Consider the following 26,823-nt stretch of genomic DNA (forward strand, 5'->3'; position numbering starts at 1 on the left):
GCTTGGATTTCCAGCACCTGCAGATTTTCTCTGGTTTGTAGTTAGTGACCCAGCTTGTGTTGTCTACTATAAGTAAAAACGCCCACACAGTAAATGAACAATACATGCTTCATCATTAGCAAAGATATGGAACAACAACTATCTGCTGGAAAAAACTCAGTGGGTCAAGCATCATCTATGAGATGAAGGGAACTGTTGACATTTTGGGTCAAAACTCTGCACAAAGAACTCATTGAGTCTTTCCAGCAGATTGCTTATTGCTTTAGATTCCTGCATCTGCAGTCTCTTGTTTCTCCAAAATTATAAAAGAAACCATTATGTTTACTCACAAAACAGGGTGAGTATTGCTTAATAATTTAATGAAACATGTCAATATATATATGTTTACATATAAATTTAAGTCACTTTGCGCAGTATCAACTCACCAGTGCCATCCCCTGTCCCTTCCTGAAATGCTCCCATTACCAGCAGAATGACTATCACCAGAAAAACTGGAATTTGCCAAGCTCCAGCAATTGATGCTGTAAGGAAAATGAATTATTAATCTACAAACTTGAACATTCATTTTAGATTTAGGATACTAAGGAAATTAGAGATAGAAACATGGAAAACCTACAGCACAATACAGGCCCTTCCGCCCACAATGCTGTGCCGAACATATACTTGCTTTAGAAATTACCTAGGGTGACTCACAGCCCTCTACTTTTCTAAGCTCCATGTACCTATCCTAGGGTCTCTTAAAAGACCCTATTGTATCTGCCTCCACTACCGTCGCCGGCATTCCATTGAGCAGCCCATTCCATGCACTCACCACTCTCTGCATAAAAAACTTATCCCTGACATCTCCTCTGTACCTACTTCCAAGCACCTTAAAACTGTGCCCTTCCGTGTTAGCCATTTCAGCCCTGGGAAACAGCCTCTGACTATCCACATGATCAATGTCTCTCATCATTTTACACACCTCTATCCGGTCACCTCTCATCCTCTGTCGCTCCAAGGAGAAAAGGCCAAGTTCACTCAACCTATTCTCATAAGGCATGCCCCCCAATCCAGGCAACATCCTTATAAATCTCCTCTCTACCCTTTCTATGGCTTCCACATCCTTCCTGTAGTGAGGCGACCAGAAATGAGCACAGTACTCCAAGTGGGGTCTGACCAGGGTCCTATATAACTGTAACATTACCTCTCGGCTCTTGAACTCAATGAAATAGTTTCCTTAGATTCCCATAATCTATTGTAATTTCCCACTGATATTAGTTTTCACAGTGGACCTTATTAAGAGTTTCTTTGTAGAAGTCCTATAAGAAAGACGGATTTCGCTATCATCCGTGTAAAGCCTGGATTGGATGTGAAACAAGATAACAAATTTAATTAAAATTGAGATCACAATACTTGTAAATACAATTAGGCCATTCTCTGAAAAACATGTTGAGTGGCCTATGTCCTTATCTATTGAAATTATTCAAATACAAAAATAAGTTTGTTATATTTACAAAATAACACTGCAGTTGAGGTTTCAACAGTTCAGCTGAAATGTGAAACCACAGAGGAATGATCAATGTAGCTGGTATGGGGAGCCTGAAAAATATAAAAAATGACATTTCAACATCGAGAAATTGTCAAAGATCATTTTAAAAAGATACAGAATCCCTTCCAGTATAATCCACAACAGTTAATGATAAACGTGAAATTATGCTGAGTATTCAGATTTGATCTAGACATAAAGAGTGCTGCGATAAGGAGGAATCAGTGTGTCTTTGCATATGAAGCACAGAAAATTAAATGTACAGATATAGCATGCTAACAGAAAGGCAAATGGAATGAAAAATAGAGCTTTTGGTCACATTTTGATTATATTGTGCTATAGATTTCCCAAAACCAGACTGCATTAAAAAGCTAATTCTCTTTACATATATTATCCTAAAGTACTTCAGGATTTTAGTTAACATTGAGGTACTTTTGGAATTTACCAGTGAAGAAAAAATGCATCACTGCTACATCTTTCCTGATGTGGTTTGTTTATCTCTATTACCGTATCTCACTACTTGCAAGTTCACAGCTGTTGGTGATTACTTATTATCTCATTGTTAACCAATTAGTTTTCATCATCAGGGTGTCCATTTTATATCTTTGTACATTTCATTTAGTAGTTAAAAGCACTCATTAGAAGTCAAAGGAATTTCAATCAATATTTGAATCTGCCTTTTACACAGGCTCCTTGCATACTGTAACGCATTGGTGAATAATAAAATCGCCTTCAACTACAGCTACTTTGGAACTGGAGTTACCCATTGGTCTAGCTTGAAAAAACAGGCAAAACTCTTGAGCGAGGGCAGAATAATTACCATGTGCAATATCCTGCGAGAAACACTAACAGACCATCAATTCTCCCTATTTTGTTTTTTCATTCCCAATTAAGGATTACCGTACTTACATTCTTGATGTGTTAGAATGGGACTGCAGGAGTCTCTACTTAAAAATATTGTGGTGAGCATTTGGTCCATAATGACAGACGAGGAAGCTCTTTCACTCAACAACAGTTTCATTGTGATAAACACAAAACAGACGGGGCATCATGACACGGAGAGTGAACCCAACCAGTCTCACACCGACGGGGGAGGTGACCATCACACACTCTGGTTACAGTTAGGGTGACCCACAAATACACAAGCAAATAACTGTATAACCCAAGCTAAAAGGTAACAATAAATGAACTGGAAATTCCCACCATAATCCGACAAAAGCATTTTAACACAAGCTCAGTAAACAGTGCTGGTCATTAGAAATGCAGGGCAGGCTGTCGACCACACCCCCCCCACCCAGAATGTCACACTGCCCCCACCCAAGGGGTCAGCCATCCCCGGCAACCCCAGAGTCCATTGCAAGATCCAAAAGTTCCAGTGGGCGTTGACACTGCCGCCTGTTTGTGTGAGGCAGGAGGCAGGGCCCCCGGAGTGTCAGTTCCGTCCTTCAGCCTCACTGGGCCAAGGACCGAAATAGTGCCAGCCGTTCTGGTGCAGCACAACTGCCTTCCACCGCTCAGGTAACTGCACTCGATATATCACATCAGAGATGTGGTCCAGCACCTCTCCAGGCCCCTTCCAGTAGCTTCCAAGCCTGGGGGATAGTCCCTTCTTCCAGGAGGGGCAGTAGACACTTAAGGGGGCCCCCACCATGTACTGCTGCATTGGTACCCCGGACTGGCAGCCGAGGCCCTTCCGGGCCATGCATGAACAACTCCACATCCTGCCTGCATCCAGGCCAATAGAAGCGTTCACGCAGCCTGCTCACGTCTTTGCAACTCCGAGATGGATGGCCCCCACCAGCCCATGCACCGAACCGCAGCACCATGGCGCGGAGCCCCCGAGGGAACACCATCTGCAAGAGTCTGTCACCATCGGACAACTGTCACTGCTGGAACAGCAACCCGTCGTGGACTTCCAGTGTTCCCCACTGCGAGTACAGGGCCTTGGTCTCTGGGTCCAGGGCAGACACCTCTGCCCACTCCAGCCTTTGCCCCACAGTTAGCCATTCCCTTACCCGGGCCAGCACAGAATCGCTCACCTGATCGCTGCGCAGCTGCTGGTCCATGGTGAGGAGGTGGTCGCTGGCTGTCAGCAGAAGTGCCATCACTGACGCTGTTGCGCTGGGCCGCTGCCAGGTGTGCCGCACTGCTGTGGGCCACTGTGAAACCGGTGGTGGTTGTCGCTCCTGCTGGGACTGCTTCCTGGAGCTGCCCTGCCGGAGAGCGACGGCTTCAGCACCGAGGTAGGGTGTTGCCCCCAACACATCCATGCAGAACCCCCAGCGGGACAGCAGGTCCAGGTCAAGGATATAGGACTATGGGCTGTCGGCGAGACACATCTCGTGCTCCACCGTGTTACTCCCCACTGCGATGCGCAGCCTCCTCTTCCCTCACATCGCCACACAGTCACCGGTGACCGTCGTCAGTTGAACTGCCATCGTTGTCCACCCAGGTGGGGATGGCTGGTCCGTGTTGGGGAGGACACCAGGATGGATGATGGTGATGGTGCTGGTTGGACCCATCTCACGGACTCCTCCTCGTCAGAGTCCTCCTCCGCCTCGGTGACACAAGCCCGGGCACGCTGCATGCAGGGCGATGCTGGAACATTTGGGGGTGGGCGGCTAAGATCGCTTCTGCTCTCTCTGCCTCGGCCAGCACCTCGTCCAGCGATGATGGCGACATCAGGCGAACATGCTGCCAAAGGCGCTCCGGCATCAGCGCCTTCACAAAGGCGTGGAGAGCAAGCTATTCCTGGGCCACGGGAGGAACTCGGGGTACCAGGGAACTCAAGCACAAAGGTTGAGATCTGCTGCTAGCGCCCCCAAGTTTTCTCCCATATGGTGCCATCTGCTGCACAGTTCTTCCCTCATTGCTTCCGCCCACGGCCTCTGCTCAAAACTCCGCTCCAGCGCCATTACGAGCGCCCTGTAGTCACATGGCTCTGCCAGCGTTATGTCGAGGAGGGTTCACACGGCATTTCCCTCCAGAGCCAGGGCAAGGTGCACCACTGTCTCGGTAGGGCTCCACCTGTTTGACTTGGGACCAAGTTTGACTTGCGCCAGGTACGGCTCCAGGCGGCTGGTACCATCGTATCTTCAGGTTAGACCTTGAGGCACAAATTATCAAGGCCCTTTGATCTTCCTGTTGTTCCGGCGGCGTCTGCCATGGTGCCCATCCTCCCGTGACTATGGCGTCTTGGGTTCCCTGGTGTGGGTTGCTACGGAGGTGAGTGATGTGCTCCGCTCTGTCCCCGGGTTGGGGAGCCTGGCTACACTCACTCTGTTGTGGCTCCCTGGGAAGGTACGATGCTCGGTTCCCAGGTTCTCCCTCCGGGTCCCATCTTCACCAGCCTTGCCCGTGGACGCGGGGGAGGCATACTGCTCGGTCCCTTGTCTGATTCCCTGGGTTGGAAGGCACTCTAACCGCCGTTGCAGCTCTTCACACCCGTCTTCGAACTGTTCAATCTTGCATCCCACTCCTGACACCAATGTGGCGAGCATTTGGTCCATAATGACAGACGAAGAAGCTCTTTCACTCAACAACAGTTTCATTGTGATAAACACAAAACAGATGGGGCACCATAACCCGGAGAGTGAACCTAACCAGTCTCACACCGATGGGGGAGGTGACCATCACACACCCCGGTTATAGTTAGGGTGACCCACAAATACACAAGCAAATAACTGTATAACCCAAACTAAAATGTAACAATAAATGAACTGGAACTTCATAATCACACAAAAACATTTTAACACAAGAACAGTAAACAGTGCTGGTCATTAGAAATGCAGGGGCAGGTTGTTGACCATGCCCCCTGCCCAGAACGTCACAGTATTTTTAAAGAAAGGTTTCTTACCTAGGTAAAAGAGAAGCACTGTCCAAACTGGAACAGAGATTGTTTTAAGAAAACGCTCTGTTTTTGTATTCCACTTAAATGAAACTGCCAATACATATCCAACAACAAGAGTCCAGACCTGTATCAAATGAAAATAATTGTTATAAATATTTTGTTAATATCAGAGGTATTTCAGTTCAGGACAATCAAAAACAATATTGTAGCACCATGAAAATTCTATTTTTTTTAAAAGAACTTACTGGATTTAGAATATTTTTGACATTAAGTGTTAGATACATTCTTGCCAAAAGGTTATTGGTTACAAATAATAGAGACGGCCTCCTGGAAAAAAATTATGAATTATCAATATAAATGATCAATTATCATCAAGTTTTAATCATATGAAATCTTTATCAAAATATCTTCCAACATATGGCTACAGCTGAGATAACCAAGCAAGCATCCATAATTTTGAGTTGTATGTAATAGCTGTTTATCCTTTAGATATACACAGGATGACTGCAGTCTTTTTCTCAGGGTTGTGGAATTGAGGACTAGAAGGCATAGGTTTAAAGTGAGAGTAATTTACCACCAAAGGGTGGTTTGTGTATGGAACAAACTGCTGGAGGAACCGGTTGAGGTAAGTACACTAACAACATTTTAAAGGCACTTGGACAGGTACGTAGATAGGAAGGGTTTAAAGAGAACAGTACAGCACAAGAATAGGTCCTTTAGCACATGACATCTGTGCCAACTATAATATCAAAATAAACTAATCTCATCTCTCTGAACATGTTCCATATCCCTCCATTCTTGGTATGTTTGTATAACTGTCTAAATACTGTGGCGACCCACTTTCTGCGCAGGCGAACCGGCTCACAAATAGCCAGCGCGTGGGGAGAGACTTTGGTAATGCACCTCTGACGTCATTTCCACCCGGAGAGGGCGGGCGCAAGGGATTAAATGCCAGTGCCGCGAAGTTTGAATAAACTAGTCTCAAAATGACTTACTGACTGTGTGTCGTTATTTCAGCGCTGTGTGTAGTACATCGCTACATTGGTGACCCCGACGGTCCAAACGGGATTTGGACCAACGATGACCGACTCTTCATCTGTTCACGCAGTTTCGCTAAAACTGCCGACTTTCTGGACGCTGCGACCCCGCGTGTGGTTTAGCCAAGCAGAAGCCCAGTTCCAGATGCGGCAGATATCCTCTGATTCCACGTGTTACTACCACGTGGTGAGCACCCTTGACCAGGAGACGGCCGCCCAGGTTGCGGATTTCATACAGTCGCCCCCGGAAGAAGGCAAATATGAAGCATTCAAAGCGCTGCTCACTGGGACCTTTGGCCTCTCACGGCGTGAGCGAGGTGCCCGCCTGCTTCACCTGGACGGTTTGGGAGACAGGCTGCCGTCAGCATTGATGAACGAGATGCTGGTCCTGGCTGACGGACACAAGCCCTGCCTCATGTTTGAGCAGGCATTCCTAGAGCAGCTGCCCGAGGATAAACATCTGCTGCTGGCCGACGCAGATTTCAGCGACCCCCGGAAGGTGGCGGCCCAGGCAGACATGCTGTGGAAAGCCAAGAGGAAGAGCATGGCGTCCATCGGTCAGATTACCAGGCCATGCACCCAACAGCAGACCAGACCAGGCTCGGTGGGGGGCGCACACAACACAAGGCAGGAGTGAGGAGGACAGTGAACAGTGGTGTTTCTACCACCAGCAGTGGGGCACAGAAGCTCGCCGTTGTTGTCCGCCCTGTAAGGGCCAGGGCCAGGAGCAGCTAATGACTATGGCGGTTGGCCACCAGGACAGCCTCTTGTACGTTTGGGACAAACAGTTGGGACGCTGCTTCTTGGTCGACACCGGAGCTGAAATCAGCGTTTTGCCCCCGACGGGGTACGACACCTGCAACAGGAAGCCAGGACCCATCCTGAGGGCCGCAAACGGCAGCACGATACGGACCTACGGCACCCGCACAGTGCAGCTGCAGTTCGGCGCCAGCTGGCTCACGTGGGACTTCACACTGGCCGCCGTGGCCCAACCACTCCTGGGGGCGGACTTCTTGCGAGCTCACAGCCTGCTGGTCGACTTGCAAGGGAAAAGACTGGTACATGCCGAGATTTTCCAGACGTTCTCCCTGGGTGAAGCCAAGTTGCCGGCCCCACACCTGGACTCCATCATGCTGTCAGACAATGAATTCACCAGAATCCTGGCGGACTTCCCATCGATTCTGGCACCACAGTTCACGGCAGCCATGCCCAGACATGGGGTACAGCACCACATTCCGACCCAGGGACCACCCCTCCATGCCCGCGCACGAAGGCCCCCCCTGGAAAAGCTCCGCCTGGTGAAGGAAGAGTTCAAGAGGATGGAGGAATTGGGGATCGTACGGAGGTCCGACAGCCCATGGGCCTCCCCACTGCACATGGTGCCCAAAGCAGCCGGGGGTTGGAGACCATGCGGCGACTACCGCAGACTGAACGAGGTTACAACTCCAGACTGCTACCCCGTGCTGCACATACAGGACTTTGCAGCAAACCTGCACGGGGCAAGAATATTTTCTAAAGTAGACCTCGTCCGGGGATACCATCAAATCCCGGTGCACCCTGAAGACATCCCCAAAACAGCACTCATCACCCCATTCGGCCTGTTTGAGTTCCTCCGAATGCCGTTCAGCCTGAAGAATGCCGCACAGACGTTCCAGCGGCTAATGGATGCAGTGGGACGCGGCCTGGACTTTGCATTCATCTACTTGGACGACATCCTTATAGCCAGCAGTAGTCGTCAGGAGCATCTGTCCCACCTCCACCAGCTCTGCTCCCGCCTGAGTGATTTCAGCCTCACGATCAACCCGGCCAAATGCCAGTTCGATCTCGATACCATTGACTTCCTGGGCCACAGGATTACCAAAGATGGGGCAACACCTCTGCCCGCCAAGGTAGACACAATCCGCCACTTTGCCCGGCCCAACACGGTCAAAGGCCTGCAGGAGTTCGTTGGTATGGTGAACTTCTACCACTGTTTCCTCCCCTCAGCAGTCCGTATCATGCGCCCTTTGTACACCCTGATGTCGGGTAAAGGCAAGGAAATTACTTGGGATGAGGAGGCCGCGGCCACTTTCATTAAAGCCAAGGAAGCCTTGGCAGATGCCACGAAGCTGGTGCACCCCAGAACGGACGTTCTGACCGCCTTCACGGTGGACACATCCGACACAGCAGTCGGTGGGGTGCTGGAGCAGCTCATCGAGGGGCGCTGGCAACCCCTGGCGTTCTTCAGCAAGCACGTATGACCACCCAAACTCAAGTACAGTGCTTTCGACCAGGAGCTGTTGGCACTGTATCTGGCAATCCGGCATTTCAGGTACTTCTTAGAAGGCAGGCCGTTCACCGTGTTCACGGACCACAAACCGTTGACCTTCGCGTTCACGAAGGTGTCCGATCTCTGGTCAGCTCGCCAGCAGCGACATCTGTCCTACATCTCCGAGTACACGATGGACATCCAGCATGTCTCGGGAAAGGACAGCGTCGTGGCGGATGCACTCTCCAGACCAGCTGTCCAGGCCCTGTCCCTGGGGGTGGACTATGCAGCACTGGCGGAGGCGCAGCAGGCAGACGACGAGATGCCCAGCTACAGGACCACAGTCTCAGGTTTGCAGCTGCAGGACTTTCTTGTAGGCCCAGGTGAGAGGACCCTCCTGTGCGACATGGCTACCGGCCAACCTCGCCCCATCGTCCCGGCAGCCTAGAGGCGGCGAGTTTTCGACTCCATACATGGTTTGGCGCACCCATCTATCAGGACAACCGTCCAGCTGGTCTCCAGCAAGTTCGCGTGGCACGGACTTTGCAAGCAGGTCAGTGAATGGGCCAGAACATATGCGCAGAACCAAACAGTCAAGGTGCAGCGGCACACTAAAGCCCCGCCGCAGCAGTTCGAACCCACCCACCGGAGGGTCGACTACATTCATGTGGATATCGTGGGCCCCCTACCAGTGTCCTGAGGAGCGCGGTACCTCCTAACTATGAACACTGGTTCACAAGGTGGCCAGAGGTGGTCCTGCTCACCGACACATCTGCCGATTCCTGCGCCCAAACACTGATTGCAACCTGGGTAGCATGTTTCGGGGTACCGGACCACATTACCTCCGACAGAGGCGCCCAATTCACCTCCAGCCTGTGGTCGGCTGTGGCCAGCCCGTTGGGAACACAGCTACACCACACTACTGCCTACCACCCACAGTTGAACGGACTAGTGGAGCATTTCCACCGTCACTCGAAGTCGGCTCTCATGGCCCGCCTGAGAGGACCTAACTGGGCGGACGAGCTTCCCTGGGTCCTGATTGGAATTCGCACAGCGCCCAAAGAGGATCTGCACGTCTCGTCGGCCGAGTTGGTGTACGGTGCACCCCTGGCCGTCCCAGGAGAGTTCATACCAGCCCCAAGGGGGCAAGAGGAAGAACTCACAGCAGTCCTGGACAGACTACGCGAAAGGCTCGTCAACCTGGCCCCCGTGCCGACTTCACAGCACGGACGGACCCCGGCCCATGTACCCAAAGAACTGCAGGACTGTAAGTTTGTGTTTGTACAAAGGGGCAGACACCGGGCACCGCTACAGCGGCCATACGAGAGGCCATTCAAGGTGATCAACAACAACGGGTCCACGTACGTTCTGGACATTGGGGGTAAGAGGAGGTTTTCACGGTGGACCGACTCAAACCAGCCCATGTGGACTAGGCGCAGCCGGTCGAGTTTCAGGCACCGCGGTGCAGAGGCAGACGTCCCAAACAGAGGCTGATCCAGACTGTGGACATTGGGGGGTGTATCGCCGGTTCTGGGGGGGGGGGGGGGGGGGGAGGGGATTATGTGGTGACCCACTTTCTGCGCAGGCGAACCGGCTCACAAATAGCCAGCGCGCGGGGAGAGACTTTGGTAATGTACCTCTGACGTCATTTCCGCCCGGAGAGGGCGGGCGCTACAGATTAAATGCCAGTGCCACGAAGTTTGAATAAACTAGTCACGAAACGACTTACCGACTGCGTGTTGTCTCTAGCTCTGTATGTAGTACATTGCTACAATACCTCTTTAATATCCAAGGACCAAAATGGACAGATCATTGACATGAAATCTTAACTCTCTCTACTGAAACCATCTTACCTGCTGACTATTTCCAACAGCTACAAAAAACAACTATTTTAGATTTAAGATTGATTGATTTTTCCTAACCACGTTACTTAGATATGAGAAAGTAGCAAGATATGAAGTGCATCATACTGTAGATCTGTCAAAATATTGGTGAACGATGGACAAAACTCAGTCACCTGGCATACCGGCCCTCATTTTCCTATGTAGGAAATTTCATCAATAGGGTAAGTGACAAAGCAGAGTCCACAACATGATCAATGGAAAACTGCATTAAGTAGACAGGCCAAATGCCTGGTATTGTTCCGTTTCTAATCATAACTTATATCTTTGATAGCTTTTCATGTATACATTTTTCACAAAGATCATTTTGACTGAGACTTAGTTTGAAAATTACTTGCACACTGTTGCCCTGTTTGTTGTTCGTCTCCGCATCTGTGACGCATCAGGCGGCAACCTTACCATTCCTTTAGCATTTGTCTTTTTTACCAGGCCAAGTTGCTAGCTCAATGCTCAAGCCAGAATGGATGGAAAGTGTGCAAGTAGCTGTCTGGATTCAAATCTGGGACCACTTAACTCGAAGTTCAGTGCAGGTGCCGGTACACCACCAGCCGGCTTGCCTGAATATTAATTCTCCATTTTAAAAAGTTTATGTAAAATCTCAGTTTTGTTCTGCTTAGACGAATCTTTATTGCGTGAGAATACAGTACAAGCTGGTGTCAATTACATGACAAACACAAAGAAATCTGCAGATGCTGGAAATTCAAGCAACATACACAAAATGCTGGTGAAACGCAGCAGGCCAGGCAGCATCTATGGAAAATAGTAAACAGTCATCTTTTCGGGTCGAGACCGTTCATCGGGACAGGAAAAAAAGATGAGAAATCAGAGCAAGAAAGTGGGGGGAGGGGTAGGGAGGTGAGGAAGAAATACAAGGTAGTTGTCGTCGTCGCGGCTATCTCTCGAGGTCGAGGATGATGGTCTTCATTCCGTTTCCACAGAGTGAAGACGCCTCTGCATGTATTTGTTTAACGTGTACTTGATATTGCACTCCAAGAAGCACAAGATACTTCACAAATCAACCGATTCCAATGGCATGGAAAACACGACAATTGGAGCTGATGGATTTATTGCAGTCTTCATCCGCCTTCACAGCCACTAAGTTCAAAGTAACTTCGTCCGCCTGTTCCACCATTGAGGTCTTGGTTGGATCGTTCTTTGTCAGGGACCTCACCTTTGACCTTACCGCCATGGGTGAACATACCAGGAGCGTAGCTCCAGACGGCATCGCTCTCGGAATCTTAGGACCACACAAGCTTCTCCACCACGACAAGGTGACAATCCATGGAGAAGACAAGGTAGTGGGTGATAAATGAAACTCGGGGGGGGGGGGGGGGTGAAGTAAAGAGCTGAAAAGCTGATACATGAAAGAAGGGTTGGAGAAGGGGAGATCTAATAGGATAGGGTACAAAACAACAAAAAAAAGGAAAGGACAAGGAATACCAGAGGGAGGTGGTGGGCAGGTAAGGAGATAAGATGAGAGAGGGAAACAGAAATGGGAATGGTGGGGGGGGGGGGAGAACAGGGTAACAGGATCCCACCACCAAGCACATCTTTACCTCCCCCCACACTTTCCGCAGGGTTCGCTCCTTGTACGACTCTCTTGTCCATTCATCCCTCCCAACCGATCTCCCTCCTGGTACTTGTCCTTGCACGTGGAACAAGTGCCATACCTCCCCCCGCACCTCCTCCCTCACAATCATTCAGGGCCCCAAAGAGTTCTTCCAGGTAAGGCAACACTGCACCTGTGAGTCTATTGTGATCATTACTGTATCCAGTGCTCCCGGTATGAACTCCTGTATAGTGGTGAGACCTGACGCAGATTGGGAGACCGTTTCGCCAAGCATCTATGTTCCATCTGCCAGAAAAAGCGGGATCTCCTGGTGGGCACTCACTACAATTCTACTTCCCATTCCGACATGTCAGTCCATGGTGGTTTGAGGAGCAACACCTTGTGTCTCCAACTGGATGGTATGAACACTGATTTCTTAAACTTCCAGGGTCTTGACCCAAAATGTCGACTGTTTACCCTTCTACATAGATGCCTCCTGGCCTATTGAGTCCCTCCAGCATTTTGTGGGTGTTGCTTGGATTTCCAGCACCTGCAGATTTTCTCGTCTTTGTAATATTTTTAAACTGCTTTGTTTTACCAGGAAGAAAATAACTAGATGTGTTCACAATAAGCATTTGTTGAAAATCAACTGATATCACTCAAAGATAGTTTCCTGTCTGTTGTTCAGATAATGAGATTCTGGCACTGTACAAGCAAGTTTGTATTCATGTCCCACAATCTTACTGCTGCAAGGTTTGCGCTCGCTGCCTCTGCCTCCCAGAATCCTCTGAGACTGCAGAGTGCTGAAATGACCAAACGATTTCTGAACTGCAAATCACAGGCTCCAACAGTTCCAGAATCACATTCAAGACAAAAAAAGACATAAAATAAATGAAATATATAGTTTCATGATATGCCTAGAAGATGTCAACTGAAGGAGTGTTGTACACAGTCACCAGCTTGACTAGAAGTCATCTATTGTACCAGTGCCCAAGAAGAGCGAGGTCTTCTTCCTCAGTTATTACTGCCCGGTAGCACTTATAGTTGCAAGAAAAATTATTTAATAACTGGTATTAATAACTGGTAGAGCCTCCTTTAGCAGCAATAAACTCCACCAAACGTTTCCTGTAGCTGCAGATCAGACTTGCACAACAGTGAGGAGGAATTTTAGACTATTTCCCCACACCAAACTGTTTAATTTCATCAATATTTCTGGGATACCTTGCATGAAAAGCCCTCTTCAGGTCAAGTCACAGAATCTCAATTGGGTTAAGGTTTGGACTCTGACTTTGGCAATTCCAAAACACGAAGTTTCTTCTTTCTTTTAAAACCATTCTGCTGTTGATTTACTCATGTTTCAGATCATTGCCTTTGTTGCAGCATCCAACTTCTACTGAGCTTCAGGTGACAGACCACGACTCTGACATTCTCCTGTAAAATGTCTTGACAGAATTTTGAATTCATCGTTCCCTCAATGATTGCAAGCTGTCCAGGCCCCGAGGCAGCAAAGCAGCCCCAAACCATGATGCTACTTCCACTATACTTGGAATGAGGTTTTGAAGTTGGCGAACAGAGCCCTTTTCCCTCCAAGCATAGCAGCATACATTTCTGCCAAAAAATTTCAACTTTTGTCTCATCCATCCACAGAACATTATGGAACATTGAGGTGGTCTTTTGGAAACTTGAAATGTGCAGCAATGTTTTTATTCGAGAGCAGTGGTTTCCTCCATGGTGTCCTTCCACGAACACCATTCTTGTTCAGTGCTTCTCTTCTAGTGGACACATGAATAGAGACTTTAGCAAGTTCTAGAGATTTCTGCCACTCTTTTGTGTTTCACCTCCTTCAGCATTGCGTATTGTGCTCTTGGTGTGATCTTTGCAAGACACCCACTCCCAGGGAGAGCAGCAACAGGACTGAATTTCTTCCATTTGTAGACAATTTCTCTTACTGTGGACTGATAAAACACTCAGGTCTTTAGAAATGCTTCTGCAGCCTTTTCCAGCTTCATTTATCTCTACAATTCTTCTTCTAAGGTCCTTTGGAAGCTGTATTGATTGAGGCATGGTGCATATAAACAGATCTTTCTTCTTGTTAATGAGTTGTCTTCGTTTTTCTTCTGTCATATTTCTTTGGGATTCTTTTTCTAATTTCGTAATCTCTTTTTCCAATTGATCTATTTCTATCATATATTCCTTCTTAATTTTAGAAGTATAACTTATTATCTGACCTCTCAAGTATGCCTTCATTGCTTCCCACACTATAAATTTATCATCAACTGAATGTGAATTTATATCTAAAAAGAACTGAATCTGTTTTTTCATAAAATCACAAAAGTCTTGACGTTTTAATAATATTGAATTAAATCTCCACCTATAAACTGATTCCTCTTTATCTGTCATTATCATTGTCATTATTAAAGGAGAATGATCTGACAGTATTCTTGCTTTATATTCCACATTTTTCACTCTATCTTGAATATTTGTTGATAATAGGAAAAAGTCTATCCTTGAGTATGTTTTATGTCTATTTGAATAAAATGAATAATCTCTTTCTTTTGGATTAATTCTTCTCCATATATCAATCAGATTTAAGTCTTTCATCAATGATAGAGTTAATTTTACTGCTTTTGATTTTGTAACAACCTTTGTTGATCTATCTAAAGCTGGATCTAGTCAAAAATTAAAATCTCCACCTATTAATATTTTATCATGTGCGTTGGCCAAATTCAAAAAGACCTCCTGTATGAATTTTACATCATTTTCATTTGGTGCATAAATGTTCATAAGGGTCCATAGTTCTGAAAAAATTTGACAGTGTATAATTAGATATCTCCCCGCCGAATCAATTAATATGTTTTGTATTTTAATTGGTAGATTTTTGTTAACCAAAATTGCAACTCCTCTCGCCTTTGAATTAAATGAAGCTGCAATAACATTTCCAACCCAGTCTCTTTTTAATTTCTGGTGTTCTGTGTCCGTTAAATGAGTTTCTTGTAAAAAAGCTATATCTGTTTTCATTTTTTTAATATATGTTAAAATTCTTTTTCTTTTTACTGGCCCATTAAGCCCATTAACATTAAAACTTAAAAAGTTTAGTAGATTAGTCATTATTTTTTTTTATTATATTATTCCAATCTATAATAATACCTAATCTTTCCACTTTCATGGTATCTTGGGAAATCTTTATAAAAATCTCCGTGTTGCTATGTGTGTCCCCACCAATCATCCAGGCTAAAAGATAGAAGAAAATTAAAATATAAAGAAAAAAACAAAATACCCCCCTACTAATGTTGTGGAAAAATAACACAACATTACCCCCCTCTGCTGTACGGGTCATGGCAACCGCCATGATTACACACGTGAATCCCGCAGTAACCGATCCAAAGCTCCCCAGCCCCCCCGCAACACAAAAACGTATATGTATAAGAAGAGAAAAAAAAAGAAATACCATTCTCATTTAGTATTTCTAAAATTTTGCTCCCCTTTTCTATAATATCCATAAATGTCCATCAATTCTGTTCGTTGGGTCTATCTTCATAGCGAATAGATGGAAGATCTTGTACAAACTCCTCCGCTTTTCGATAATCGGGAAAAAATTTTTTTCCTTCCTCCAAAAAAATTATCAGTGTTGCTGGATGACGCATTGTAAATTTGTAACCCTTTACCCATAAGGCTTTTTTCACTGGGTTAAATTCCTTCTTCCTCTTCAACAGGTTGTGACTTATATCAGGGTAAAAAAGGACTGGTTTTCCTGCTATCATCAATGGCCCGTTTCTATTTTTGGCACTTTGGGCAGCAGCCTTCAGGATCTTTTCTTTGTCTTGGTATCGTAAGCATTTTATCAAAATTGATCGTGGGTTTTGATCAGCTCGAGGTCTTGGCCTTAAGGATCTATGAGCCCTTTCGATCTCAATTGGAATTTCTCCTTCCATTTCCAACTTTTCAGGGATCCATTTTTGAAAAAAATTTATTGGGTCTTCTCCTTCTATATCTTCTTTAAGTCCAACAATTTTAATATTATTTCGTCTACTGAAATTTTCAAGCTTATCAATTTGTTCCATAAATTGTTTTCTTTCTGATGCCCAAGCAGCATTTTCATTTTCTATTTTGTCCATTCTTTCAACCATGTCCTCCGTTGTAGTTTCCAAGTCCGTAATTCTTTTTTCCATTTTTTCCTGTCTCTTTGTCATTTTATCAAGCATAATCTCCATTTTGGTCATTTTTTTTTCGAGTCTTTTTTGATTATTTTTAATTATTTTTAATGTGTCTAATTTACGCATTATTTGCCTCAAAGTCTTTTCTATATTTCTAGAAGGACTTTTAGCTTCTTCTTCATCTGATCTTTCCGAGACATTTGACTCTCCCTCCGATTCACTGTCACTTTCAGTTGCAGTGGTAGCTGGGCTTTGTAGTTCTTGTTGCTCCCGTTTGCGCATGCTCCGTCCTTCGGGTTTGCGCAATTCACGATGACCCTTCCCTTCAGGAATGGCCATTGTTGCCGCGGTCTCTTGTTCCGCCTCGCCGGTGGCACAACGTACCTGAGACCGCGGTTCCTCGGCAGACGTGGGCCCCGCTCTTGTTCCAACTTGCGTAATCTTCCCGGAATTAGTTTGCTTCATCTTCCTTCTTTGAGGCATTGCTTGACACAGTCCGGAGTAGTTTATAAGTTACTTTTAGAAGATACTGACTAACTTTTCTTCATTTAGACATTAATTTATTAACTTTTTACGGGAGAGCTGGGTTCCAGCGTCTCGATCCTACGTCATCACGTGACGTCCCCCAACAGATCTTTCTTGAGCAGGCTGTCACAAACATTGTGTCTTTTTTTATAGGGCAGGGCACCTCTGTAACACAAACCTCCAATCTCATCTCAATGATTGGAACACTTGACTCCAAATAGTTTTTGTAGAAGGCTCCATAGGTTCACATACTTTTTTGAACCTAAACTGTGATTGCTTAAATGGTGTACTCAGTACTGACGAGATGTAGTACAATTGTTTGTGTGTTATTAGTTTAGTCAGATTGCATTTGTCCATTATTGTGACTTAAGACGAAGATCAGACCATATTTTATGAGTAATTAATGCAGGAAACCAGTTAATTGCAAAGGGTTCACAAACTTTTTCTTGCAACTGATGATCGACCATAATCAAGTGTTTCAAGAGGTTTGTTATGGCATGAGTCAGCTCCTCTGCATCAGAGATGACCTAGATCTACACCAATTTGCCTACCACCACAAGGTCAAAAGCAGATGCGATTTCTCTGGCTCTCACTCTGCTCTGGGCCATGAGGAAATCAGAAACTCATTCATCAGGCTGCTGTTCATTGATTAGAGATCAGCACTTACACAATCATCCCATCCAAACTCATCAAGTTTCGAGAACAGGGCTATGGTATCTCCTTTTGTAACTAGATGTTTGAGTTCCTTATCAGCAGACTTCAATCAGTGAACATTGATAACATCTCCTCTTTGCTGATCATCAGTACAGGTGACCTCAAGGCTGTGTGCTTAGCCCCCTGCTCTATTCTCTACACACACAACTGTGTGACTATATACAACTTCAATGGCATCTTCAACTTTGTTGATGACACTACTGTTGTTGGATTCAGGAATCAGCTGTTTGTCCACTAGGAAGATTATCCCGATGACAAAAGAGATACCTTTCTAGTTAGTACAATTGGATGTCTCCTTTCTTGAAGACTATCATCATTGTGGCATCTCTTAAAGTCTACAGGTGGATAATAAGACTGTGAATTTGTGATTTAGGTTCTTCATTGTCAAATTTTAGAGTTTCAGTGGGGATACCATTTGTGCACAAAGGCTTGTTTATTAAATATGGCCTTATGGATTTCTTGTTGGTCAAGAATTGTGGCAAGGCTGAACTGAATAGGTTGATATGGGACAAAGTATGCCAACATCAGTCATACTCAAGTTCAGAGTGCATTTTGTATTTAATGTTGGCTGCTTCTTTCTTTAGCTGGTAGGTGGGTGGTAGGTGGCCTTGACAGTCTCAACATACACAAATTCTTCACAGGAAGTTGTTAAATATACTGTGTTTTTTCCATCTATCACCTGTTCTTCAGATTGTGGGTTTTCTGTCTGAACTTTCTTTCGTATCCCTGTAGATTTCTAAAAATTTATTTGGGAGAACCAGAAAATAATAAAGAACAAGTTTCAGAATATCTACTCAAAGAAACAAGTTGCTGTTGAATAATCTTTTTCCCAGGACTGAAATGTTAAATACTAGAGGGTATGCACTTAACGTGAGAAAGGAGATCTGTTCAAAGCAGATGTGAGGGATAAGTTTCTTTTTTAAAAAAAACAGAGAGTAGTGGGTGCCTGAAATGCTCTGCCAGGGTTAGTGGTGGAGTAAAATCCAATAGAGGCTCAAGAGGCCCCTGGAAAGGCATGTGACTGTGCAGAGAATGGAGGAATAATGACGTTGTGTAACAGAAGGTATTAGTTAGGCATTTACATAGTATGGCACAACATCATGAGCCAATAGGTCTGTTCCTGTACTGTACTATGCAATACTGAAAAATAAGGTAAACCTCCCATAATAAGTAGAGCTAAACAATTCAATTTAGTTTACAGTATTAAAATGCAACTGAAAATGAGCAAACGAATAGCATTTGTACCAATATGAGTCTGACAGTCAATGCAGATTTGGAAGACCAAAGAGTTTGCTTCCATACTGTCTGACTCTACTCAAGTCAAGTCTATTATCATATACACACGTATGGTGAGATACAGGTACAATGAAAAACTTGCATGCTGCAGTATCACACCACACAGAACATAACCTGATCTGCAATACCTGAAGTTCAAGTCCAGCATTATCTTGTGAACATAAAGAAGACATTAAAAAAGACAGATACACCTTTGGTTAGCCAGGACGTCACAGTATCCAGGTGCACCGCCATCTTGCCAGAAGCACTGATAATTGCATCTTCTAAATATTCACTTTCACTGTAACACTGAAGACTCAGGCAAGAAATGTATGCATCTTAGCATGCCAGCCTCAAACCTCTAATCCTGCTGGCAACATCGACAAACTTGGGTGTGCTTCAAGAGAACCCAGCAGAAACTATAAATACCTTGGCACCCTGGCAGTAGGGGAGAAGCAGCAAATTATTCAGGGATGGTGTCAGCAAGCACTAGTTCACAAAAAAATCATGTAAAGCCTGCAAATCTTGTCGATAATCATGAGAATTGATTGGAATTTGCTTCTAGTGAGGGCAACTGGCCATGTTATCCTCACCACAGATGATACATGTCAGCTCTGGCAGGGTCTGCAGGCTATTACTTCCTACACGGTGAAACCGAACCAGATGAGCTCAACACGCTTATGCATACTTTGAAAGGGAGAAGTTCCCTTTGTAAGGTAACTACATGTGTGAATTTCCACAACATCTGATGACTCTACAGCCTCTGGCTTGAACATCAGAACATTTTTCCCAATATAATTGATCCCATTGCAATTTGTAAGGAACCCACATCAACTTTAGAGATAGGTACATGGAACTTAGAAAAATAGAGGGCCACGTGCTAGGGAAAATGCAATGGATTCCAGTTAATACATAGGGACCAGTATATCTTGGCCCAATTAAGTGGCTGTCCCAATTTGCGGAAGTTTCATGGAAATAGTTAAGAAGGTATGGGAAGACAAATAACCTTGAAAAAGATATCCTTGAAAACTCCCACCAGTTGGTTGGCACAGGTTTTCTGTGCCCTACCAGTTACATCATCAAGGCATGCCGTCTTGCGAGAGTTCACTGATTCTCCTTTGGCCTTGGATCAACTGAACAACAGCAATACCTACATCAGGCTGCTGTCCATTTCCATCTCAAACAGTCGATGTTGCCAGGATCAGCACCATCATACCCTCAGTACTAACCAACAAGCTTTAGAATCTGGGTCTCTGTACCTTAGCGACTGGATCCTTGACTTCCTCACCGGGAGACTACAGTCTGTACAGATTGAAATTAACGTCTCCTCCTTGCTGACAGTCAACACCAGTGCACCTCAAGGTTGCATGCTAATTCTATATACACCCTTGACTATGTGGCTTGGTACAGCTCAAATGCCATCTATAAATTTGCTGATGATACATCTATTATCGGCAGAATCTCAGATTGTGACGAGGAAGTGTGCAGCAGTGAAATAGATCAGTTGGTTGAGTGGTGTTGCAACAATAATCTTATATTCAACTTCAGTAACACCAAGGAACTGATTGTGGACTTCAGGAATGGGAGGTCCTCATTGAGGGATCAGCAATGGAAGGGATCTTCAAGTCTGAATGAATACACTACAGTTGTCACTGACTTCAAGACCTGTGGGTTTTCGGGCTATTACTTTTTAAAAAGTGAAATCTAACATCATGAATGGCTGTGATGTTTCATTCCCAGATGAGCTCAGTGCCTTTTATGCATGCTTTGAAAGGAGAATACAACTACACCTGTCCGCTAGCTTTCAGTGATCCACTAGTATACCCAAATCCGTCGGTACTGCACACTTGCAGTCTCTCTCCATTTGGATAATAATGTTTATTTGTTCTCTTCTCATACTGCCCAAGTTCAAACTTTCCACATTAAACTCCATTTGCTAATTTTTTGTCCATTCACTCTGTCCAATTATATCCTGTTGCAGAATCACACAATCTTTACTACAATAAGCCCTTCCACCTATTTTTGTATAGCCAGCAAATTTAGAAACGTAGTATGCTCTTCCATCCTCCCAATCATTCATACAAGTACAGCACAATTGCGGGCCAACAACTAATCGCAGCCACACTCCACTAGTTACCTTCTTCCAGTCCATAAAAGAACCAATTTATTATATCTCTTTTTGCCATTATCTTCTTGTAGCACTTCATCAAATACCTTTGGATACCTAAATATATACACCTACAGGATTCCCTCTATCAACTCTCCCTCAACGGATACAAGGAAAGTTGCCAAACCTGATTTATCTTTCATAAAATCATGTTGCTCAGGCTCAATTACATTCAACTTTCCTAAATGATCAGCTATTTCAAAGTTCAAAGAAAATTTATTATCGAAGTACATTATCTAGCACCATATATTTACTTTTACTTGCAGGCATACTCAATAAATCCAACAGCCATAATAGAATCAATGAAAGACTGCATCAATTGGGCATTCAACGAGTGTGCAAAAGACAACAAACTGTACAAATAAAAGGAAGAAATAATAATTTATAAAAATGTGTATAAGATGATGAGAGGCATTGATCATGTGACTAGCCAAAGACTTTTCCCATGGCTGAAATGGCTGACATGAGGGGGCAGTGCTTTAAGGTGCTTGGAAGTAGGTACAAGGGAGATGTTAGAAGCAATGTGTTTTTTTTTTAAACACAGAGAGTGGCGGGTACACGGAATGCACTGCCAGTGACAGTGGTAGAAGTGGATACAATAGGGTCTTTCAAGAGATAGGTACATGGTACATGGAACTTAGAAAAATAGAGGGCCACGTGCTAGGGAAATTCTAGGCAGTTTCTAGAGTATTTTACATGGTCAGCACAACATTGTGGCCTGAAGGGCCCGGAGGAGGACGAGGACGAGGACGGGGAGGAAGAAGAAGAAACAATAAATATCAAGAACCTGAGATGAAGAGTCCTTGAAAATGAGTCCACAGGTTGTGGGAACAATTCAAGGATGGGGCAATCAGAATCAGAATCAGGTTTATTATCACCGGCAAATTACGTGAAATTCGTTAACTTAGCAGCAGCAGTTCAATGCAATACGTAATCTAGCAGCGAAAAATAAAATAAAAATAATAATCCCTGAAGGTGTCCTGTAGGCTAGTACCCAAGAAGATGCTGACTAGATTTACAATCCTCTGCAGCTTCTTTCAGTCTTGTGCCGTGACCCCTCCCTACCAGACAGTGATCCAGCCTGTCAGAATGCTCTCCACGGTACAACTATAGAAGTTTTTGAGTGTATTTGTTGACACACCAAATCTCTTCAAACTCCTGATAAAGTATAGCACTGTCTTTATAACTACATTGATATGTTGGGGTCAGGTTAGATCCTCAGAGATCTTGACATCCAGAAACTTGAAACTGCTCACTCTTCCTACTTCTGATCCCTCTGTAAGGATTGGTATGTGTTCCTTCGTCTTACCCTTCCTGAAGTCCACAGTCAGCTCTTTTGTCTTACTGATGTTGAGTGCCAGGTTGTTGCTGTGACGCCATTCCATTAGTTGGCATATCTCACTCCTGTACGCCCTCTCATCTCCATCTGAGATTCTACCAACAATGGTTGTATCATCAGCAAATTTATAGATGGTATTTGAGCTATACCTAGCCATACAATCATGGGTATAGAGAGAGTAGAGCAGTGGGCTAAGCACACACCCCTGAGGTGTGCCAGTGTTGATCATCAACGAGGAGGATATGTTATCACCAATCCACAAAGATTGTGGTCTTCTGGTTAGGAAGTCGAGGATCCAATCACAGAGGGAGGTACAGAGGTCCAGGTTCTGCAACTTCTCAATCAGTATTGTGGGAACGATGGTATTAAATGCTGAGCTATAGTCGATGAACAGCTGATGTAGGTATTTGTGTTATCCAGGTGGTCTAAAGCTGTGCGGAGAGCCATTGAGATTGCATCTGCCATTGACCTATTGCGACGATAGGCAAATTGCAATGGGTCCAGATCCTTGCTGAGGCAGGAGTTCAGCCTAGTCATGACCAACCTCTCAAAGCATTTCATCACTGTCAATGTGATAGTCATTAAGGCAGCCCACATTATTCTTCTTAGGCACTGGTATAGTTGTTGCCTTTTTGAAGCAAGTGGGAACTTCCGCCCATAGCAGTGAAATTTGAAAATGTCTTTGAGTACTCCCACTAGTTGGTTGGCACAGGTTTTCAAAGCCTTATCAGGTACGCCATCGGGACATTCCGCCTTGCGAAGGTTCACTCTCTTTAAGGACAGCCTAACGTTGGCTTCTGAGACAGAGATCACACGGTCATCAGGTGCATCAGGGATCTTCACAGCTGTAGTCGTGTTCTCCCTTTCAAAGCATGCACAGAAGACATTGAGTTCATCTGGTACTGAAGCATCGCTGCCATTCATGCTATTAGGTTTTGCTTTTGCAAAGTAATATCTTGCATACCCTGCCAGAGTTGCCATGCATCCAATGTCACCTCCAACCTTGTTTGAAATTGTCTCTTCACCCTTGAAATAGCCCTCCTCAAATCATACCTGGTTTTCTGGTCTAGGCCTGGGTCGCCAGACTTGAATGCCACAGATCTAGCTTTCAGCAGACAATGTACGTCCTGGTTCATCCACGGCTTTTGGTTTGGGAATGTATAGTAAGTCTTTGTGGGCACACACTCATCCACACAGGTTTTAATGAAGTCGGTAACAACTGCAGCATACTCATCTAGATTCAAAGATAAATCCCTGAACACAGTCCAGTCCACCGATTCAAAGCAGTCCTGTATGCACTCCTGTGCTTCCCTTGTCCATAATTTCTTGGTCCTCACTGTTGGTGCTGCAATCTTCAGTCTCTGCCTATACTCAGGGAGTAGAAGTACAGCCAGGTGATCAGACTTCCCAAAGTGAGGGCGTGGAATAGCACAGTAGGCATTCTTGATGGTGGTGTAACAATGATCCACTGTGTTGTTTCCTCTGGTATTGCAAGTGATCTGATGGTAGTTGCTTAGTGATTTTTTCAGCCTGATCTGGTTAAAATCTCCCAAAACGATGGTGAAAGCATTAAGGTGCGCTGTTTCATACATGTTGATCCCATTGCTCAGATCATCTAAAAAAGCCTGCATTACATTGGCCTGAGGTGGAACGTAAACTGCTACCAGAAAACTCCTGTGGTAGGTAAAAAAGAAAGCGCTTTACTGCTAGATATTCCAGGTCTGGTGAGCAGAACTGGGATAGCATTTATATGTTTGTACACCAAGAAGAGTTGGTCATGAGGCATACTCCTTCACCTCTGCTTTTGAGAGACTCTATAGATCTCTCCTGATAGTGTATAGTAAACCCATCAATCAGAATCTCCGCATCCGGTACAGAAGGGCTTAACCAGGGTTCCGTGAAACAAAGGACACACACAGTCCTAATGTCCCTCTGGTTCAGCACCCTAGCTCTGAGATCATCGATTTTATTCACCAGAGACTGCATGTTCACCAGCAAGAAAGTCCAGAAAGGGAGTTTAAAACCCCGTTTCCTTAAATGCTCTTGTAACCCCGGTCTACACCTGTGCTTCCTCCGAGGTGTCCTACATCGGTGTTGTTTCTGTCAGCAAGTGAAGTTGAGTGAAGTTAATCCCTTACGTTCCACAGTTTGATGGTTAAAGGGTAATAACAACTTTTTCTGAACCTGGTGTTGTGAGTCCTGAGGCTCCTGGACCTTCCTCATGATGGCAGCAATGAGAATTTAGCATGACCTGGGTGGAAAGGGCCCCAAATGATGGATGCTGCTTCCCTGCGACAACATTTCGTGTAGATGTGTTCAATGGAAGGGAGGGCTTTATTCATGATGGACTAGGCTGCATCCACTACTTTTTGTAAGATTTTCTGTTCAAGGGCATTGGTGCTTCCATACCAGGCTGTGATGTAGCCAGTCTATACACTCTCACCACACATCTATAGAAGTTTGTCAAAGTTTTAGATGTTACGCCAAATCTTTGTAAACGTTTTGCTTTTTGATAATTGACTCTAGCACCTTGTCAATAATAGCTGTTAAGCTAACTGGCCTGTAGTTACTTGCCTTCTGCCTTTCTCCTTTTTTGGTCATAGAAATCATTCCATTGCCCGTTAGTTTTCATTCACTTTTTTTTCAAGTTGTTTCCAGTACAGGCAGTCCTGGGGTTACGTACGAGTTCTGTTCCTGAGTCCATCTTTAAGTCGGATTTGTATGTACATCGGAACAAGTACAGCTGGTATTATTAGCATCAGTTAGTCAAACGTTTGTCTTGGTATATAGTATATATTTTACCTTTCTATATATATAAAACACTTAAGAAACGTATGTATTCCAATAATTAAACCACTGCATTGCTTAGTAATAATTGTAGCTTTCATCAGGGCAGGCCCTTTCACAGGCTCCATTATTCTCACTTTTATCTTTTATCCTTTAAAATTGTTCTGATCGTTGACTGACTGTAGCCTAACGTTTTTCCAATGACCGATGGCGTTTCACCTCTTTCCAAACGCTTTATTGTTTCCACTTTATTTTCAATCGCGATCGCTTCCCGTCAATGGAACAGAAACACGGCGGGAGGCGGGTCCAGACCTCCGTCAGCTCTTGAGGTCTGCTGGGTCCTAAGGACCACTGCACTGAATTCCCCAGGTCCTAAGGACGATCGCTCTGACACAGATTAAATGGGACAAGTAATGGGTATTTGATCCTCCACAATATTCCACGTGGGAATTTAAACTGGAGGTGGCAGTGCTTTTTTTTACAAGGTCGAGTTGCAAGCTCGACATTAACGGGGCACGGATGGTACGGGAGTCACTGGATCGACATCAAACCGACGCGCTCGGGCGGGAGCGGTCTGTCTTGAGGCCAGCGCTGATTTCACTACGCCACCAGCCAACCAGAACGGGTGGGGGGGGGGGGGGGGGGGGGGGCAGGGTCAAGGTGACTCTTGCTAAGAAAAATTTAAGCGAAATACAAAGTTACACACTGAACACTGTGTCAACGGCAACGACTTAAAATGGCGGACGGTGTCGCAATCTGACTTAAAATGGCAGATGGTGTTCTCCTTCCTCGGTTCCTAAGTACAAGTTGTCCGTAAATTGGACGTTCCTAACTCGGGGATTACCTGTACAGGCATTCCTATATTCCCAAATTCGCCAGACTTCAATGTTTTTGTGTAATATCTAGTACAGAGTTCTGTGCTACTAGCTGAAGGATGGTGTGGAAGAAAATTTCAAAAATAGGATTAAAAGAGCTGTGTCTATTGCTAAGCTTTGTGTATTTGAGAAAATCCAGTGTTTTTCCAATTAAATTTTTTAATCTGCATAACTAAAATTATAGTTCTGGCCAAAATCCCTCACTAAAGTGATAACACAGCTGCACTAATGAGATGAGTGTAGACATGAATTAACACCTTTGTTTTACTAAGGTCACGCATGCTTGCTACTAGATAGAAAGCAACGCTTTTCACTTGTATTTCAGAGCTCCAAATGTGTCTGGGCTCTCCTTGGAAGTCTGGTATCCAGCTTTATTTTAAAAATTCTCTGACAATGATCTGGTGGTAATTGTCAGATTTCCTTGCCCATGCTGCTGTGTCCCCATCAATGCTGGAGATGTTGACTCAGGAGAGCACACTGACTTCAGTTTACTCAAACTACTGGAGGGATTTTGAGGAAAAGCCAATGGTGATATTTCTTGTGTTTTCTAGTTGTCTAGGACCACAAAGGCTTTTGTATCAGCTCGAGGTCTTGGTCTTTACTCTTTACTCAGCCAAAGGATTTGCTGCTGAACTGATGCTGATGGCAAATTTTATCTTCCTTGAGTACCTGCCTTATTGAGATGTGGCTCCCAAAATACGGTAAGCTGGAAACACAAGAAAATCTGCAAATGCTGGAAATTCAAGCAACACACACAAAATGCTGGTGGAACACAGCAGGTCAGGCAGCATCTATAGGACGAAGCACAGTCGACGTTTCAGGCTGAGACCCTTTGTCAGGACTAATGGAAAAAAGAGATAGAAAGAGATTTGAAAGT

The 26,823-nt window shown here is 45.0% G+C and overlaps 1 protein-coding gene across 4 annotated transcripts in view; it reads right to left on the minus strand.

The window, feature by feature from the left end:
* The window catches only part of tmem245 (transmembrane protein 245), a 124,789-nt gene that overhangs the window by 92,375 nt on the left and 5,591 nt on the right, over nt 1-26,823 (minus strand). For 3 of the 4 annotated variants that reach the window (XM_073054290.1, XM_073054289.1, XM_073054292.1), the window contains exons 2-3: nt 5,382-5,499; nt 426-521 (exon numbers count right to left, since the gene is read on the minus strand). In XM_073054290.1, coding sequence (XP_072910391.1) covers nt 426-521; nt 5,382-5,499 — 214 coding nt within the window. The remainder of the gene's footprint in view (nt 1-425; nt 522-5,381; nt 5,500-26,823) is intronic. The other variant, XM_073054291.1, reaches the window with a different exon arrangement.

The sequence above is a fragment of the Hemitrygon akajei genome, chromosome 8 (genome assembly GCF_048418815.1).
Source record: "Hemitrygon akajei chromosome 8, sHemAka1.3, whole genome shotgun sequence".
NCBI classification, from domain to species: domain Eukaryota; kingdom Metazoa; phylum Chordata; class Chondrichthyes; order Myliobatiformes; family Dasyatidae; genus Hemitrygon; species Hemitrygon akajei.